Here is a 20,937-nt window from a genome sequence, read left to right on the forward strand (position 1 = left end):
ATCTAGAGAATGTTTAAAAGTATATGGAATTTTATTACAGACGAAAATTGGATTATTACTCGTCCTGCTCCGTTAGGCAAACTACTTTTCACGTTTTTAGTGGAATTAGCAAAACTGGAGGGTTTATTTAAGTAAAAAATATTTATCGTTTATAGAAAAAAATTACAAAAAAATTAATTGATTTCAATTGAAAGAAACATTATTTAAACCAAAACGATATTTCTTATGCTCCAATTACATTATTGTTGTTAATTAAAATATTACAAAGGCGCTCAACCAAATTTTATTTTCCTTTTAATTGCAGCTCCAAATGTAAAATTGGCGCAATTCTTGATTTGCATATGTTTCTTGAATTTATATGGACTAAGGAATGCTTGCACTGTGCATAAAGTAAGCAACACTCGACGCTAAACACGCGAGTACGCCTGCGCGCTAAAGCAAAGCGAAGCAATGCAAGCAAAAGCTGTAAAAAAATTAAATTAAGAAAAATATGAAATTTGCATATGAATTTGCAAAGAATGTATGAAACTTGTACGAGCATGTATAAAACCGTTGTAAAGCCTTCCTGCACATAACATGCAAACCTAAAATTTTGTGAAATACAGTGTTTTGAAAATATAGTACATGCAATGCTTTACTAACGGCATAAGCAACTTTGTACTTGCCTCAGACATAGAAACATTTCTTTGTCTAAAACTGGAAAATTTTTGGAATTTTTTCTTTGTTTTACATTTATATTTATTTTTTTTTTAAATTTGTGCCTAAGGAATCACTCACCGTGCACAGTGATTATCGCGTGTTGAAATGCCTGAAAATAAAAAAAAATAATATTCGTTTAAAAAAGCGCAAGAATTGGGAAGCATATACGAGTAATAATTAAATATTTCGAAAGCCGGTGAAAATCCTTGTGCAAGTAAAAGTAGCAGTTAGACGCGCCAAAGAAAGCAATTAAAAATCAGCAATCTAGCAATTAGACACAGGCAATGATGGAATTTTGCAGAAATTAAGTCAACAGTGAAGTCAAAACACGAATGCGACTAATTACAATTGCCTAATGCAGAAAATATTTTAGCGAATGGTACAAGATGTTGCAAGCAGCTCGCGAGATCGCGTGTACTTTACCAGCTAGCGCCAATTTTTAATGTTTCCCGTCCGCCACAATCTTGCATTGTCTGTTGCTGATGAACACGTGATTGAATGATTTCAGCGAACTGATTGCAATGTGGAATTAACGAGTGATTGCACACGAAATTTAATTTTTTTCTGGCAAATTTGCATTAGTGCGCGTGTTGAGCGCTTGCTTACTAAAAAGAAATAAAATTTATATAATAAAAATTTAATAGATAAAATAAAATGTCAATGGCCAGTAATATATGTACATATGTTTGCAAGCAAGTGAAACTTAAATTAAAAGTAAAAAAATTCAATTTACCGTGTTATTTTTTCAGTGTAAAAAAACGAGAAGTAAACGTGAAGTTTTAAATATATAAATATAAATAAAATTAATTATTAATAATAGAAAAGTAGTGTTAAAATGGAAACGGCTAATGCACCCATGCTTACCGCTACTGCTGCGGCGGCTGCAACGCCCACGAAGCCATTAAAAACCATAGCAGCAGCCACAGCAGCCGCCGCCGTCGCAGCAGCAGAAGCAGAAGCAGCAACAACTAAACAACCATTAAGTGATTTAGCCGCCTCAGTGGCAATACACACCACATCCACACAAACACCGTGCGCAACACCAACAGCAATTCTATCGCCCACAATACCAATTGCCATGGCGACTGCAACAGCTGCCACTGCTTCTCCAACACCATCGCCATCGTCGGCATTCACAGCATACGCCACCACACAGGCGCTGTTGCAGTTGCCATTGGAGCTGCAGCAGACGCTGGCGAGCGCTGCCGCTGTGGCCGGTTACCTACCATCCACGTATCTCATGGATTTATGTGAGTACCCTTTGCATATTTAATAGAAATAAGACTTAAAGACACTGTGATAGCCTTAACTTGTTTCATATTTCTTGCACATATTTAATTTGAACGCTTAGTGACAATTGCATTAGTGACGCTAATATGAATAGATGGCAATGCCGTATCGATAAATCGATAACGAGGAATTTGTGCATGATTCGTTAAAATACTGCTAAAATATGCTAAATATGTTTAATCCTGAAAAATTAGTTTAGCAATTTTTGCTGAACTTTTAAGGGAAAAGATTAAAGAAAATGAATTAAATAAAACAAAAATTAAAAACTTAAAATTAAAAAAAAAAATTACTTTAAATATAAATTTAAATCTAATAAAAATTAAAAACATAAAATTTTAATTTAATATAACTTTTAATCTTAAAAATCATTTTAAATAAGGAAAATACATTTGAATTTAAAAAAAAATATTTTATATAGAAAAAAATTAGTTAAGAATTTTAATTTATTTTAAACATTTCAATATTAAAAACTATTTAAATTTAAAACAAAATTACATGCCTAAAATAATATTAATTTAAAAATAAGTTTCAATATAATACTTAAATATTTTTAATGCAAAATAAAAGTATTTTTTAAAAATCTTTTAAAATAAACAATATAAATTTTTATTTAAAAAACAAATTTTGACAAAGCACATAGTTAGATTAAAAAGAAGTAGTAATTAAAATAAAAATATTTTTATTTTTAAAATTTATTTTTTTTTAATAAAAGTACTTCTACTTAAACTAAGTTTCAATTTACAACTGAATTTTCAATATAAAAATAAATATTATTTTTTTTTATATTTTAGGTAAAAAGGACAATTTTTTTTATATAAAAAACAAGTTTTAATATAGCAAACAATTAACTTTTATTTTTAAAATTGATATATATTTTTTTTTATGAAATACTTTTTTTAAATAATTTCTTTTTAAATAAACATGAATTTTAACTTTAAAAATTTTTTTATTTACAAAAATTTTTTTGAAAGAAAAGTTTCTTCTTTAAAGTTTATTTTAGTTCAAATATATTTAATTTAAATAAAATTTAAAATAAAAATGAAAATATTTTTTTAAAATTACATTTAAAAAATCCATTATAATTATTTTAAAATTAAAACAAACTTTTTATTTAAAAAATATAATAATTTAAATATTTCACATATATAATAATTCTAATTTCAAAAATATAATTTATTTAAACAAAATTTTTAATGAAAGTTAAAAATATAATTTCATTAAATAAATATTAATTTTTATAATGATTTTTAATTTCGATTATAAAATATTTTAATTTTATTTTAAAAAATTGTTTGAAATAAGTAAATAGATATAAAAATAAAGTTCATTTATAAAAAAAAATAATTTAAACTGAATTCCAATAAAAGAATAATAATGTTTACTAAACAAATTGTTTTTAAAGGAGCTTTATTAAAAAAGTCATTTAATTATTTCAAAATTAAGGTGTCAGTAGGGTAATCTGGCCTGTTTTTTGACATTTTTTTTTTCATAGAAATTTTTATTCTTAAATATAACTTCTTTCACATTGTATATCGTGGAGTGTATAAACAAATTTTTTCGGAATTTTTTGATGACATCTGTCGGAGAAATGGCTGGATGAATGAGATGTGTTTTTTCACTGGCGGACACGATTTCTCATGTTTGGATCATCTGAAACACAAAAACCCAATTTATTCTTAAAAAGTACGTAAATGGTTATCGTCCCTACTAGAATCATGAAAAAATGTTGATAAATAAAAAAGTAATTAACGTTTTTTTTTTTTTTAATTTTTCCCCATGTGTTTTTACATAAATTTTGTCATAACATTGTCAATAAATTAAAAAAAAATGATGAATCTAGTAGGAACGATAGCCAGGCGTTTTGTAAATATAAAAAAAAAAATTAAGCAGATCGGTTGAGTAGTTCGTCCGGAATCATGTCTGCCAGTTTAAAAAAGTGTGTTTTGAGAAAAACGCGTTTAAAGTTTGAGGTGAGGCACTCCGAGCGCTGCGAACGTCGAGCGGTATTATTATTTTTGGGCCTTTTTCGAAACCTTCCAATGGTAAAGTGGGTTTCTACATTAATTCTAAGGGTATAAGGGAACAGAAAATGAAAAAAACAAAAACAAAAATATTTGAAAAAAGATTACCCTACTGGCCCCTTAAAGCAAATTCAATGCAATTTATTTAAATAAATATGAACTTTAAAAATAATTTTCAATCCATAACCAAAGTTTAGTTTAAAAATAAATTTTAAAATTAATGATATTTTAAGTTTAAAAAAATAAAGTTTGACTTAAAAATTATTATAATTAACAAACATTTTAATTTAACAGTAAAAATTAGTTTTGAAAATAAATTTAACTTAAAAAATAACTCGTAACTCAAAAATAAATTTTAAACTGAATATCACTCAAATTCAATTAAAAAAAATATATTTTTTACCGAAAACTACATCATAATTCAAAACAAACAAAATTTAATAAACAAATATTTTTTAATAATATTAAATGTTGAATAATAATTACTATTTTTAAAAATGAAGTTAGATTTCTCACATTATTTGTGTTAATCACTTCGAATAGCTTGGAGGCACATAAGCGTTCACTTTCTTTAATTTGTCTACTTCCGCCCCTTTTACATTGGAAGTAAACAAACAAACTAAAAGCAAACAACAAACAAAGCTTCAAAAAACAACAAACATTTCTCTCACATCAACGCTTTATTAATTAATTAACTAATTTCCGTAAAGCAGGCAACGAGAGTAATGCAAATTCTGCCCTTCCACTGGGAGTGTATGTACATATGTATGTATGTATTTTCATATGTGTGCGTAAGACCGAAATCAACGCTAATATTCCAAATTACTTTTACAAATTAAGAACATAAATAAAATTTCTTTTCTTTGTTGCTTTTCATGGCTATTCAGTGAATGACATCAGCCAGCAGCTTGAAGTTTGGCAGTCAAAAGTCAAACTCAACGCAGAAAACAGCAATCAATTTGCAAATTTGTAAATTCGCAATATGAATTTATGTATAAGAAGCGTGACGAACGCAAAAACATGTGCGAAACAAATAGAAAAAAATAATAATTAAAGTGTGTTGGAAAATGCTTATATAGAAACATACATACATATGTATAATATAAGCTTTTATTGGTCAACGCGCGTGAGCAACATTAATTATTAGACAAGTTCAACTAATTTCATTAATGAGTATGATTAATAAATATTAAATTGCGAATGGTCGATCGATTGCTTTCAATTTTTGACAACACAATACCCGCTTTACCTTATCTCAACTAATAAAAAGTGTGTAAAAATGTAATTCAGACGCATATTGATTTAAGTTTTTTGGAATTCTAGATTGAACAGAGTCTTACTATTACCAAAAAATAGTAAGATTTTGTTCTTAATTTTAAATTCTTAATTTGTTCCTCAAAATCAATGTCGCTCCTCTCAACATTTTTGCCAATCCTCGAGAAAGTTGTTAATGTCAATTTCCGGAATAGCCTTCAATGCACGTAGCCATTCACGTTTAATGTCTTCAATTGACTCAAAACGGTTTCCCGGAGTGATCGTTTGAGTTTGCTGAATAGACAGAAGTCAGGCAAATGCGGAGTTGCGCCACGTTATTAGTTGAAAATTGGGCGAAAAACTTACGAAGAATCAATGCAGTATGCGACGGAACATTATCGTGGTACAAAAGCCAAGAGTTTTTGGCCCCTAATTCCGGACTCTTTTTACGAATAGCTTCACTCAAACGCCCCCAAAACACTGAAAAAACTGTTAACATAACCTTGATTTTTGAGCTGCTTTGACGTGGTTTTTTCGACTTCGGCTCACCTTTGCCACGATATTCGGTCGATTGATCGTTTATTTCCGGGTCGTAAGCATAAATCCAAGACTCATCGCCAGCAATAATACGTTTCATGACATCCTGGAATTAGGAAAGCATTGTTTCACAAACGTTAACGCGACGCTGTTTTTCGAAAAAAAGTGTTTTCGGAATTAATCGTGCTTTCACGATTTTTTAGACTCAAATTATCTTTCAAAATAGTTTTCACAGTGAGATCCCAAAGTCTTATTCATCAGTTCTCAAGCACCAATTCCTTTATTTTATTGACGGCTTGAGCATAAGTTAATGTTGATGGGCGTAGTGGACCGTCTTTTAATAATTGGTCCCAATCAAAAACACTTGCTCGCGACAAACAATTGTCAGCAAAGGTCTTTTCCAACATTCTGAACGTTTCGGCACCAGAATTATGATTCCACACACAAAACTTAATTGAACTTATTGGTTGAATAGTTTCACTCATCGTAAAAATCAGAGATAAAGAGATGCCCAATAATTTGACCTTGTTAACGGTTTTAATGGGCAGGTGAAATGTGACACACTTAAAGCGATTTACAGGCTAAGCTGTCACCGTTAATACTTTTTCCACATGAAATAGCATACAAATGTAAATTTTGGATTCATTCAGTTTCAATTACGAACTTCAGTCACGTTCGGAGCCAAGTGATTATACCAATTTGGCAAAAAGAAATAAGCGGCTAAAAAAGAGGGCGGCAAAATGAGGAATTGAATTTTAGACATGATTTGGCAATGAATTACGTATGCAAAAAAACTATATGCTTAATGACTGTGGCATAATAATTTTATTTGACTTATTTTTCGGGTGTGCTTTCACTTTTTTATGCGCAAGCAATTTATGGTAAATGAGATGGGAAAATGAAAGGGCATACTTAGCATTATTTTTATCATTTTCTATGTTCATTTGGCAAAGTTTCACGATCAGCTAAAGTAGAAAAGACGAACGGCTTAGAAAAGAAGACTGCAAATGGTTTGTTAATGTGACTTTTCAGTTGAGATTGTTAGTGGGTTACAAAAAAGTCGATAACAAATGAATGTGTCGAATTTTATTTAATTTTTGAAAAAGGGAAACTTAAAAATAAACTAGAAAATGTAAAAGCTGATAATAAGAAAGTTAGTCTTTGCTGATTATTAACTAACAGTTCAGATAGTTAAGTGGGTTGCATAGATAACGAATCGAGAACGGATAAGTGTAACTTATACGACAAATTTGAATCTCTGCATCTGCAGGTATACGATTGAGTCCAAACTGGAAATCGAGTGGGAGGTGGTTTCTTTTCGGCAAAATACCAAAATCACCTTCCATCCACTGCAGCGTCTTCCACGTGGAGATCACAGGAATTAAAGAAAGCCTTATTATTATGAAAAGGAGTGTGCTCACAACAAGGAATATATTTACATATATATATTCAGATATCCGGCGGCTTTGAAATCACCACGGTCTCTCAGGGTTTCATCGAAGTTAAAGAAAGAATTCCTTGATCTCTTAGAGGATGTGACATCCTATTTCACGATAAAACTGCTGGAACCTCTTGTAAGACATTGTGATATCCTTGGGAACTGTGAAGCAGATGAACTCGCCAGAACAGGCATTATACTACAATTAGACTTCGGAAACGAGGAAATTTATATGCCGCTGGCTACTTGCTGATATTTAATCGACAAATATGTTATATACAAATATATGGGCAGCACATCCCCACTATTAAAATTTGATATAAAAACTCTAGTAGGATTACTAGAAGGTCGCTGTTTAATTTGGAGCCATGACAGTAGACTAGGAACGCCATATAACAACTATTGTAGAAAAGGAGTAGTCTATAAAACATCTTCTTTGCGAATGTAAGGCTATTGATGGGAAAAGAATCGCAACTATTGCACGAGAGTTTTTTGACGTCGTCTCGGAGGTTGCACCGATAAAACTTTTCATACTGATGAACTTCGTTAAAAGTCTCGATGGGTATGACAATAAGCCACCTGAAGGCATAGGTCTTATCTACCTACCTGCAATACAAACATACCGATTAAACGAAAATTCTTGTATATAAGCTTTGTTATTTGTGAAAACTTTTCGATTCAGCAACCGAGTTTAACGGTTTTTCTTGTTCTAAAATAATTTTTAATAAACTGATATTTTAAAGTATTATAAATGATCTTTTTTACTAAGAGCCTATCAATGCCTGCAAATTCTTTTTCGCACACACAATAAACCCATAAATTATGGCTTACAACTCGTTCACATGTAACTAATTAGACTTTTCTTTAATTATTTCTTTCGAGACGACCTCCTTTTAGAATCAAGTATTTTATCTTCATTTAATAATATTTTCTCCTGCCATTCGCCATACAAATGGCGAGCGATTTAAAGAGTTGCCAATTGCAACTAATTGCTTTGACATTGAAAGCGTTCAGGCAGCAAACACATGGAATTTTTTCAAATACAGATTGCCAATTGCAGTGAATAAGAAAAAAGTAAACTCTGACGAATTTCAAAATCAACTGCACAAGTAATTAATGGCAATTTAATTGTGAAAAGCCAAGACAATTAAGCGCAACTTTCAAAATGTAATTATTGCGCGAGACTTAATTTAGCATGCAGCGAGTAAATGAGCACATTAAGAACGTAGATATGTATATATGTCATGTACTAAGAAGAAGCACAAAGTCTGCTTAGTATATTAAAAAATATATACATATATATGCTTGCACTCACCATGTAAACGGAAATAACAGAAATACTTGTGGCATTAGAAATTCTTAGTGCAGACAAATGTCAAAATACCACTTGACAGCAAACGAATTGACAGCGCCGTTGCAATGACAACCGACAATTGTTTTTGTTTTGGGTACAAGCAGGTGCCACTCGCTTCTTTTTTTAGTTCGTTAATGGCGTAGACAAGTGTTTACAAACGTACCACTTTCAAAGCGCTTGTATTGTGAAGATTTACACCGTCTCAATCACTCATTGCATTACAATTACTTCTTACAACTCGTTGCTTGAGCGCAATCACTCCGGCCGGAAGCGCACATTTTACTGATGTCATAAAATATTCTAAGGAAATATTGAAAAATATGAATATTAATTTTTAGGTGGCCAAGTTGCGGTTCATCAATTAATTTTCCTCTCTTTTTTATAATCTTAAATACCTTTAATGGTTTGCTAACGCATTAGACGTGCACAAGTTGCATAAGTTTTTTATATTCAATACAGCAATTCATATAATTGCCGTTATTAAGCATTTTTTAGTTTTATAAGCGAAACACTGTAGTCAAATTACGGAAGTGAAAACAGGCATGATAATTTTCTTCTAAGTTCCTTAAATTTTTTTATATAATAGACCGCTTAACTGGCTTCTAAAATTCTTTTTCTCTGTAAAATAATAAATAACGAATATTAAAAATAAATACGTTTTGGTAAGCGATGGTTAATTGCACAAAATATTTTCAATAAAAATCTGGCATCTTCAATAAATGAGAGTAAATAAACATTTGAATGTGCAACAGAAGTAAAATATCTAACATATTCGCAGACTATATTGAGCAAAGTTTTGATATTTTTCTCCTGTAGCAAACCAAAAATAGACTAAAAATATTTATTACTTGAGAAGTGGTAGCACTAATTATTTTACAAGATTTCTTCTTAATTGTTCAAAAATTGTATCTCTATAAGGGTTGTTATATTCTTTTGATCTCTATTTGGTTATTTTGACTACTAAGAGAACTTTCCACTCAATGATTCACTCACTCAACTGTCAAGATCAGATATTATTTGATAAGCGTATTTGTAGGGAACAATTTAAATTTTATAAGTTTTTTGCTTTTACAACTTATAGAGAGTCAACTATTTTGTTACGAATTATAGAGTTTTTTTATTTATTTTTTCAATTTACATAAAAAACAAGAAATTGATATTATAAAGTCATATATGAAGATGTATGTATTTGAAGATTTTCAAAAAAAAAAAAATACATTTTGTCAATGTTTTTGACGGACATTATTTTGTATTTTGTCTATGGCATTATCAAGTTTACAATGTCAAAAAATAGTGTCTTCAACATTTGATGCCATGACAAAAACATGCAAATTTTGGTGAAGCCATCTTTAGAAACCTGTGGAAACTGAGGAATTTCAAATGTTTCTCGTTTTCACGTAAATGTTTTAAACCCAGAATTTATCATCATTGAGGCTTTTAACAACTCATCATCAAAAAAAAAATACGAGTTGAGGCTTTTGGGGAAAAAAGCATAGTTTTAGAGGCTTTTGATACAATTTTTCAATTTTTGTCTCAAGAAAAAATACGAGTTATCAAGGGAGAAATACATGCATTTATAAAGGACCGAAAATTATGAAATATCAAAATGGGTTACGACTTATCGAAGTTTCACTGTATTTGCCCGGCTTAACTTGAATTTTAAATTCGGCTTGCTTTTTCCGAAGCTATTTTTGTTAGGACATATTCATTCAAAACTTGATAAGGTCTGAAGAAATCAATATTCCTATTAAAGAATGTCTGATTTGATGAAAACACAAGTAATTAAAAGATTACTTTTGACCTTAAGGCCGTTTTTTCAATGTTTGGTGAGCAGCCATCTTTAGTTCTAGTTCTCGATAACATACTAACAACCTTTTCAGGTTATAAATACGAAAATTAGCCAAAATGGCGTCCTTATCATTCTTGCGCCCGGTAACGTTAAACAATAATCAAATACATCAAATTTCTTAAAGAACTTTGATCACGTCAAATGCAAAAGCTTTCCATACAAGCATTTTATTCTGATCTTTCAGTTTGTATGCCAGTTATATGCTATAGTAGTCCGATAACGCTTCTTGGTAAAAAAAGGACGGGTGCACAATTTTAGATCGATATCTCTAAAACTGTGAGCGTGGTTCTCATATATCAAGATGGACAGACGGACGAACAGATAGACGGAGATGGCTAAATCGACTCAACTCTTCACGCTGATCATAAATATATGTATCTTATAACTATAAGGTTTCTAACGTTACAAACATCCTGATAAATTTGATACCCTTGTTAATCTGTATCTGTCTTTTAACAAAAGTACACAGCAGAGCACTGCAGGATTTTAGAAATACTCGTATGTTTTATAAATAATCATTGCTAGTTAAATATGAATGAGTTTTAACTTAAAATTCATCGATTGAATGAGAACTTTACAGCGAATATGTAAACATGAATAGATTCTAGTTACTTTCAAAGGTCTATACAGTATTAAGTTGGAACATATTGGTACCAAATTTCTTTAAAGACGTTTGGCTTAAAGCACCCTATCGAAAAAATTTCATTCCCTTGGAAATTCTAAGATCACTTCTAATTACGTTACAATCGACTTATAGATACTTTTAATAGATATATATTGTGGATCTTTAAAGAACCTTAGAGAGTGGTGAATCGAACAAACAAATGAAATAACTCTCATAGACTGGCATAATAAAATGGGGATACAATAGCAAGCCTTTAAACCATCTCAATAAGATATACAGTGTTCGATGAATCGAACACCAATTTTCACCAAATCATCACGCTCTGGTATTGACTTCAGCTGACCCAAACTCAAACACAGCGCACAGAGAAATGCAAAATAAAATAGTTCTATACTATATAAAATAAAATAACTACTAAAATAAAATAATTCTATACTATAAACATTACCCAAAATTTCTATATTCTCACACCAGGGATTATTTACATATTTGACAACCGGCTAAAACAAAACCTACAAAAATACTTCAGTTTTCGAACTAAATGGTGTCAAATATCGTAAAACAAAATAAAATTTATTAGAAGAGTGCAACGAAATTCCTTGACATTGAAATTAAACTTTTTATGAAACACAAAGATATAATGCAAATACATACATATATGTAAGTATAATGTAAACATTGGTTAAAACATAAATTCCACAGCTAAAATAAAAAAATAACTACAGCTTAAGCAAATATTTCGCATTGAATGCAAATTAAAAATCAACAGATTTTTGCAAATATTTTCAAACTTGTTTGCCATTTGCCTGTCACACCCAATATTGCGTTCAAATGTCAACAGAAGGCACTCAAGACTGCCAACTCAATTATATACCGACATAAGTTTGGGGTCATAAATGATCAATAAGACGATCAGCAGCGATCGATTGCTCAAATAGAAAAAAGTTACCAAGAGCATTGTGCTAACTCGCTGTTTAAGCGCACGAAACACGAGCGACGAACGTTAGAAAATATTTGCATTCAAGCGTGGTAAGTCTCATGCCAAAATATCTATTTACATATACATACTTCCATAAATATATTCATATGTACATATGTATGTAAATGCGTGTGCATGTGCGCAAATTGTATAGCTAAACAAGTCAACTCGTTAGTATGCAAACGAAATATTTGTGTATTTATGATTTTATTTTATTGTGCTACTTCTCTTCTTCTCCCTTTTGTTTATTGCAACTATGGAAAAAACTAATCATATAATAAAATATTATTAAAAGATATGATAATCATAAATATCAAGTGATTTATTGCTGGCAAATGTTAGTTTGACCTTGGAGTTAAAGAGTAGAAAATGTTTGTAGCGAGTTTCCACAAAGAGTGTGCTAAAAATATATTTTTATAAATTTATAACTTAATAACAAAAATACTTATTTTTATGTAATTTATGTCATATTAACCTTCCTTTTTTCGCACTCTTGCATTCTAGATACCTTACTCACCATAATTTACAATTACTAAGTGATTTCATTGACACTATGGGAAAATTTATTGTACAAAAATGTACTTTGTACCGCAATTAGGGCTTACTTATTTATAATATAATTACTTTCAATGAGTTTAATTCTAAGTCATTGTACAAAACTATACAATTTACATAATGTATATATGCACATTAGAGCGGGTTGATTTACAGGCAAAAACAAAACACGGATAAACGCGTATACGGGAAATATTCTACGGATGATGCTGAACGACTTTGGCTAAAAGATTATGGGTCTAAAACCTGATTCGAGCCAGAGTTTTTTAAGACGAATTTTTTAATGAATAAAAAATTTGTTCGTTAATTTTTGTGATATCCGAAAGAAATTTAGCTGGGATGTAGCTGTATTTTGATATTATATGGATTATTTGTCAGAATTAGACAGATCGGATAACTATATCACATAGCTCCCATACAATCGATTGTTCAGATATTTTTAAACTTCTCCTTAAAAATCGCTGGCTCAAAACCGGTGGATCTAAATAGTATCAAAGGCAAAGTTGTTTATAATGATGCCTAGAACATTTCCCGGCTATTCGATTTAATGCAAAAAAAAAAATAAAATAAACCCGCTCTAATGTACGTATATATATGGTAATACTATGTTATGAAGATAATATGAAAATGAAGAAGATTTGACTAAAGTAAGTTATGATACTTATAAAGGATATCCGTTCCTAAACTACAATACTATACTATATATACAAATGTACAAAGTAGTTTAAGTTGAAGGGGTTAGGTCTTAAAGTTTATACTTTTCTATACTATTCTTACGATTTGGACATAGGCTCCTGTATAATATTCATATATTTCAAATATACTGCACGATGTTTTATGTAACATTCTAAAGCACTATCGAATCAAGAAAGACTCATGTCCTTGCCACTTAGTTTCCAATAATGTAAAAAAGAGATACAGAAAAGTATGTAAAGGATTAAATGTAAGGCAAATATATTTTTCTCAAAATTACTAAACCCTTAGAATAATTTTTATTGGACTAAAAAGTGATTATATTATAGTAGTTATTGATATTGATAAAATAGTGTTAGTTCAGTGATAAAATAATAACAGAGAGAAAAAGAAACATTGTGAGAAAGAAAGAATAGAAGAGGAAAATAGTTAGAGACACAGCATTTTGAAGTCGCAGGGTTACAATAAGACAATCATCTACATAATTTAATTATAAAGGCAGGCTTGTATTTAGTCAAAAATATTGGTTAAACTAACAAGTGCCTCAAAAATCATTCGTAAATCTTATGCAAAGTTGAAATAAAACCCAAAAGCAACACATTATATAACACTGAGTCAGAGTTTCATTCTAAAACAGCACGTTCTAACATATAGTCCATCGTATCCGAGATTGTCTCTAGTAGTGATAGGGTTGGTGAAGGAATACACTATCGGGAACTCTTCATTAGCTCTAGCCTTCCTGACCACTACAGCGTCTTCCAAGCGTAGGTGGTTGCAATAAAGGTAGCAATAAATTTGCTCTGATGACTATCCACTCCGAGAATAAGGCAGGCATGTTAGCCTTGAGTTCGCCAACTATGCGCTCAAGACTAGTGGAGGATTGTCTAGACTTCTTACCTCTAGCATCAATTTATTTTATCATTTGACCAGTTTGGATGCCTGGTCACAGCGATATTGCATGAAAATGTAAGGCTTGCTGTGACAGTTACTTTAGTATCAATAACTGCGGAATGGGAACCGTTGGCATCTTGTGGTTCACTACAGGGCTCTTGTGCTTCGAACCAACTCATCAAGCGTTAATCAACCAGCAGCTACGCAGTCGCAAAGCCCTTCTCAGGGTAAGTCGTAGGAGGTCTAGGGTGATCTTCGCTCTCAACAAGGTCGCTAATGTATCAACCATCTAACCTAACCTTTATACATTATACATTATTTTATTCTTCTTTTAATTTTAGGAACTAAAACAAATAGTAGAAATAACTTTTTCTCTTTTATATTCACTTCTTTTAAGGTAAAAAGTGATTTAATTAACAGCCCTAAGTTCCTAAACTTGGTTGTAAGAACTCTTTTTCTTTTGAAATTCAAACGAGCATACTTTAAAGCGTTCTGTAAAGTACTATGTGAAGATACTTATATTGATGCTACAGGCAATTCATCCACTCAGTTGAGATTACGATAGCATTAAACTAACCTGTTTCGATTTTATCATTTATTTCACCTCCGGTATTTTTTTTTTCTTTGTTTGAGTTGTGCTTAGCGTACCTCCACAACTTAACCTATCCTGACCTAACCTAAAAAATGCATTTTTCCTTTCTTACGTTGGTAGAATATTATTTAGGTTTATCTCTCGCACACGTCTTCTTAAACAAACATGTGCATAAGTACATATATGCATATATACTACGAGTACATATGTATGTATATACGTTCAAGTATGTAAATGGGGCAAATGTTCAGTTTCAAAGTCAAGGTTAGCTGACTGTCGAACAGGTTTTCATGCGTTTCCACTGCATGAATGAAAAAGCGAAAACGGAGTAAAGAGAAAAAGCGCGTGAATTGAAGTATTTAATAGTACAAAGGCATATCATTACTATATATGTATACATAAACATATTTCGGCATAAGTGTATAAAAATTAATCATTAATCCCCTTCAAAAATACAAGCGTTTTCTTTCTTACTGAAGTACACTTATATAATAGTGTTTAAGTGCCATTGGAACTCAAAGAATGAAGCTGTTGAAGGCTTGAAAGCGCACAAAACGGTAAAAACTCGAATAATAATGAACAAAAAATGCCCAAAAAAATTTTGAAAACATAAAAAATAACGGAAAAGTTTCAGTTATAAAATGACACAAAAAAATTATAAAATTAAAATAGTAAAAAATGTTTAAATAAATAATAACAACTTAATATTTTTAAATGTGCTTATGTCGAACCTTCACACTTTATCCAAATATATGCGTTTAACCAATTTACGGCTAATTTGTAGTAAAAAACATTTAACAATTAAATAAAAGTGTATTTTTGATTATTTATTAATACAATTATAAAACAAAATGTGTGCTTATGATGTAATTTATGAAAAATTTGCTAATGAACAAGTGGAATTCGCATGTAAATCGGTTTCTGTATGTGTGGGACGCACTTTTCTGAGTGACTGTAGCTTAATGACTTCGACGTAGTTTTTTTTATCGTTGTTTTGAGAGTTTTTGTTGCATTGAAAACAGATAAATATTGTATTTGAGCGACTCATGGCCAATTTGTGGAGGCGTTTATACGCGTGCGCAACTGTCAATAACTCACGAATGCCGAACGAAATAAAAAAGAATATATTTTCTAATAACAGCGCAAAATACTATGATTTCTACTAGTGTATTTGTTAGAACTGGTTGTTGGAGGTTTTAAAATCAGCTTTATATGAGATGTGCAGAAAGATAAAATTTCAGTTGTCGGCAAAAATTATTTTAAAAATATATTTTGAAAACTTTGGAGATTTAATTTCATTTTAGTTTTTTTAAGTATATCGATTTTTATTGCACTATGCTATTATTTAAAAAAATATATAGACAGTCTGCTACAATACCTGTCAATTAAGTGACTCATTGAGCGCTTGAGCCGAACTAAAACAATAATTTGTCCATTTTTTATAATTTTTAACTCTAGTCACAGTGTAAACATTTTAATTAATGCAACTGAGAAGCGTTCTAAAAAAAAAACAAAAGATAATTATATTCCGAACCTCATTTCCTTTCCATGACTTTGCAAAGCACCAAATAGCTTACTCACAACTAGTTACTTAATACGCTCCAGTCACTTACGTTCAGTCAGCATACAGTGTTATTTTTATATATATTTTTTTATTCTTTGTGCCCATCATTCTGTCATACATGCTTCAGAACAAGCGCGTGCATATTTACACAGCAAATATTTTGCTCTCCACACAAATATTTTAATTTGCGTTTATGCTCTTTTACTCGAATTCGTTTCACTCAGTACTCATTTCACCACACATGAGTTCATGAATTCACCACTAAGCTTTGTTTTTATTTATGGAATCACCCGCGCACTCACAATGCTGCCAGGCCGTTGAGTGTAATGAGTGGATTTCTAAATGTTTTAAAATTTATATAAAAATATTATTATTGAAGTAAATTCAATAAATTATTCAATTATTATAATTTAACCTATAATAAATACCACGAATACCAATATCAAGTTTTAATATACTTTTTTTTTAGAAATATAAAAATGTACAGTAATTTTGCAATAATTTAGGAATATTTGAAGTAAAAAAATGTTTCAACATCATTTCCTAGTGAAATAAAAAGATCTGTCTAAGTTTAAAAAAAATTAAAAACAAAAAAATATTTCACGCTTAAATTACACAAAAAAAATAGCAAAACAATTTCACTAAATTCCAAAGATTTAGAATCAAAAAACTTACAATTTTAAAAAATTTACAATAAATATTTTTTCTTTTTGAAAATAAAAAAACGTTCAGTCAGCATATTTAAATCTATTTATAAAAAACAATTCACATCAAAAATAAAAATTTAAAATTTTGTTCAAAAAATTAAATATTTTAGAATAAAAAATATAATTAAAGTAGCAAAATTTTTAACTTTAAAAATAAAATTAATTTAAGGCTACCGTAGATTTAAAAATGCCTTTGGTATTTTCACCAATATTTTTAATATAATAAATGAGTAATTTATTACAACTTTTGAGAATATCAAAGAGCAACATTTGAATAAAATTTTTGAATTTATATAAAGAATTTATGAAAATTCAGCCCTTGGCAGTTGGTTTTCGGATTCAGCGCCAAACCGTCTCCTCGCGGATAACAGCATAAAAGAGCAAAAATCAAAAAATAAGTTATTAGATGAAAACGATGTTTTGAGTCAAATATGATCAAAGATTGAAGTAACCGACCTACCTAGCCTGAAGGCCAAATGTTTTTATTGCGATTGTCTTGAAATTGTAAGAGAATATTTTAGAAATTTCATATTATTTCAAAAAATAAAAAAACGATTTTTTTAAATCTAAAAGCACAAGGGGTTACAATATTCAAGTCATGTTTACTTAAATTAATTTTATTTCAGCTTGATAAACAAAAATATGCATATTTAGCTAATTCACTTCAATTCCGAACACATAGCATAGTTTTCTTCGAGAATAGTAAATAATAGCAGTAAAATTAATTTCGGGCCTTTTCCCAGTGGGGGCATGAGATTTTATAATATTTCACATGAAGTAACTGAACGAAAAGCTCTCAAAAGCTGTAAATTCATAAGTAGTTTCTAACTCCATTAGGATCCAGTCAAAATGAAAATTTCTTTAAACAAATTCTAACTTATTTATTTAAGGCTATATTTAAGGTTTTGTACTATACACACACAAAGCGAAATATTTTTATGCATTCCAATATAAACATACTTAGAAATGTATACTTGTATATATATTATATTTTTGCTAATGAATTGTTAATAAAACGCCTATATGCGAGGCAATTATATTTCCATGCAATGCACTTAAGTGGCAACGCAGCAAATAAATAACAAAAGGCGGAAACAAAGCTAACAGACAATAAAACGCTGAGTGAGTGGCGTTACACATATGATTTAGTGAGCAAATTTTTGTCGAAATGATTAATAAGTGTTTAAATTTGCAAATTAAGTGGTTAATATATAATAAAATAATTTGTTAAAGGAAGTTTATAAGCAAATGGATTTTTATATACGAAAATATATAAAAATATGTACCATATATACTGTTACGGAGTGACTATGAGGAATATATATTTTTAGAATTGAAATTATTAGAAAATATATTAAAATAAATTATACTATATGTATATAGTGAGAAACTAACTAATATATAAAAACACTTTGCTTCAATTAACAATATTTTAATTATTTTTTTTGCTTGCAAATCTTTTTCCTATACTTTGTGATTCATTAGTATGCGATTTTAGTGCAATTGCAAGCGGTCACCTGTTTGATTAGCATACTTTTAAGCGCTAGTTAAATTATGGCGACAGGATATTGCTCATACGCCATGTAGCTTCATTACTCATTATACAGTAATAACTGCTCTTTTAAATGCGGTGTAAATCTGGTGTATATCGCCAAAAAATCTAAAAACAAACACAGAAGATAGTCCAAATGACTCTGCAAATTGTGAAAGATTTAAAAGAATTGAATCAACATTTTTATTCAGAACATATTACTGAACAAAGTAATAAGATATGATTTTACACAAAAAAAAATCGGTAATGATAATCATAAACATATTGAAATTTGTATAGGCCACAGATTTCGAGTACTTTATATAAAAACGTATATAAAATTTTCGAATACAATAAACAACTGGAACAATAAATAAATTCAATTATACAAGTTCTGTCGCAAAAGAAACAGAACTTTTTAAATATAACTGTTTCTGGTGGCGCCACCTATTGGTGGGTATATGAAATAAAAAGTTCGATCTCTTGTTGACATTTCGTAAAAATTTTAAGACAATTGGATAACTTCAATCGATGTTATCGTCAAAAAGTGACAGCAGCTTTTGGTCATCGGTCGTAAAATGCAAGAGCAATATTAAATTTTGTTTTAAACTTGGGAAAACGTTTACTGAAACATTTCAAATGATGAAAAAAGTTTATGGTGATCAGTGAATATCCCGCAGTAATGTGCATGAGTGTTTTAAGCGATTCCAAGAAGGTCGTGAGGACCTCTGTGACGATCAGAAGTCGGTCCTCTTCAGAAGTCAAAAATAAAGACAATGCTGATTTGTTTTTACGACACCGAGAGTTCGTCCCACCTGGCCAACGATTAATGCTGTGTTTTACCTTGGTGTTATGAAGCGTCTTTTATCACGCATTCGTCGTGCTCGACCACAATACCGTGAGGCAGGGTCCTGGCGCCTGTTGGACGATAATGCGCCGTGTCATCGGTCGACGCTTGTCACTGATTTTTTGACAAAAAACTCCATATTAACCATTAATCACTCACCCTACTCGCCTGATCTGGCACCCTGTGTTTTTTTACCTATTTGGAAAACTTGGTCACTGGTTTCAGAACATTTCTATCCAAAAGGCGACGACCGATATTCTCAAGAGCATTCCGAAAAATTACCTTAAACATTTGAAATGCTAATTGACCGGGCTGAACGCTGTATCGAAGCACAAGGAAACTACTTTGAATAAAAAAATATAACTTTTGAAAAATATTAATTTTTTGTTGTTTTTTTAACAGTCCTGTTTCTTTTGCGACAGACCTTGTACTATGTACCATGGCAGATGGATAAATATGTATCATTTTGAATATTAGGGAATTTCTCACCACTTTTAAAACACTAATGTGTCCCAAACTACTAAAGGTTTTTTCTGACTTATTTTTTGTTGTTTTATAAAAATATTTTACGAAATATCCAAGATGTGTCGAAAAGGAACAACGGGAAATATAAATTTGACAAAATATCTAGGCCGATCATTAATTTTTAGGGGTTTTCTAAACACAAAACAACAAATAATTTTAAGAAGAAACGAGCTTCACATACATACGCTGAACGCAAAATGAATACAGAAGATATTAATCCACTAATCGTCGAAAATAAGTTTGGTCAAGTGCGATGAGAAAGAAAGCATACCACAAACGAAGCTGAATATTGTATTTGTGTAGCACATTTTACTTATTCACTATAATACATAATAAATTAATAACTTCGTTTCACGATCAACGATTTCGTAACGATTTTTTACGGTTCTCAGTGATAATTCTCCTTTTATCTCTGACACCTGCATTCTACCTGGATTATTTCTTCTTCTGTTTTTAGTTTAATATGTTCTCAGTAATAATATTGATCAACCACTTTTCAATTAGCTTAGTCCAACTTAACACCTCGTTTGATACCCTACAAATCAATTAATTACCGACACTATTCTAACATTTATTGTGTAGATTGCCTGCTTCAGCTCTTCAGCAAGGTACAATTTGACCTGACGGTTGCTGATAAACAACAACAAATAATAAGAAAGAGACTTCTAGTCAGAATGGAGAGATAATGTGTTTTGAAAAGAAAAAAAATGTTATACTAAGTAATCATAAGATCACGTGTGAAATTGCTCGTACCACTGTGAGTTTATTGTTAATATGTATTAATGTTAGCTCTGCAAAAGCCCGAAGCTGGGAAAGTGGAGTAAAGATAAACAACTTCATTTAAATGCACTTAAAAGGGTTTACATAGTTTAGTTGATTGTGGGAATTAGATTAAAAAAAAAAAAAAAAAATTGAAAAAAATAAAAAACTTAATTTATGGGAATTGTAACCCACACATTCTATTATCGTTATCAAGTACTTAAAAG

The 20,937-nt window shown here is 30.3% G+C and overlaps 1 protein-coding gene across 5 annotated transcripts in view; it reads left to right on the forward strand.

Moving 5' to 3' along the window:
- The window catches only part of LOC126756223 (mucin-5AC), a 96,699-nt gene that overhangs the window by 35,821 nt on the left and 39,941 nt on the right, over positions 1 to 20,937 (forward strand). For 3 of the 5 annotated variants that reach the window (XM_050469124.1, XM_050469127.1, XM_050469126.1), the window contains 2 exons: positions 305 to 390; positions 1,449 to 1,949. In XM_050469124.1, the coding sequence (XP_050325081.1) occupies positions 1,535 to 1,949 (415 nt within the window). In that variant the 5' untranslated portion in view covers positions 305 to 390; positions 1,449 to 1,534. The remainder of the gene's footprint in view (positions 1 to 304; positions 391 to 1,448; positions 1,950 to 20,937) is intronic. The other 2 variants (XM_050469125.1, XM_050469128.1) reach the window with 1 other exon arrangement.

Source organism: Bactrocera neohumeralis, chromosome 4 (genome assembly GCF_024586455.1).
Source record: "Bactrocera neohumeralis isolate Rockhampton chromosome 4, APGP_CSIRO_Bneo_wtdbg2-racon-allhic-juicebox.fasta_v2, whole genome shotgun sequence".
Lineage (NCBI taxonomy): Eukaryota > Metazoa > Arthropoda > Insecta > Diptera > Tephritidae > Bactrocera > Bactrocera neohumeralis.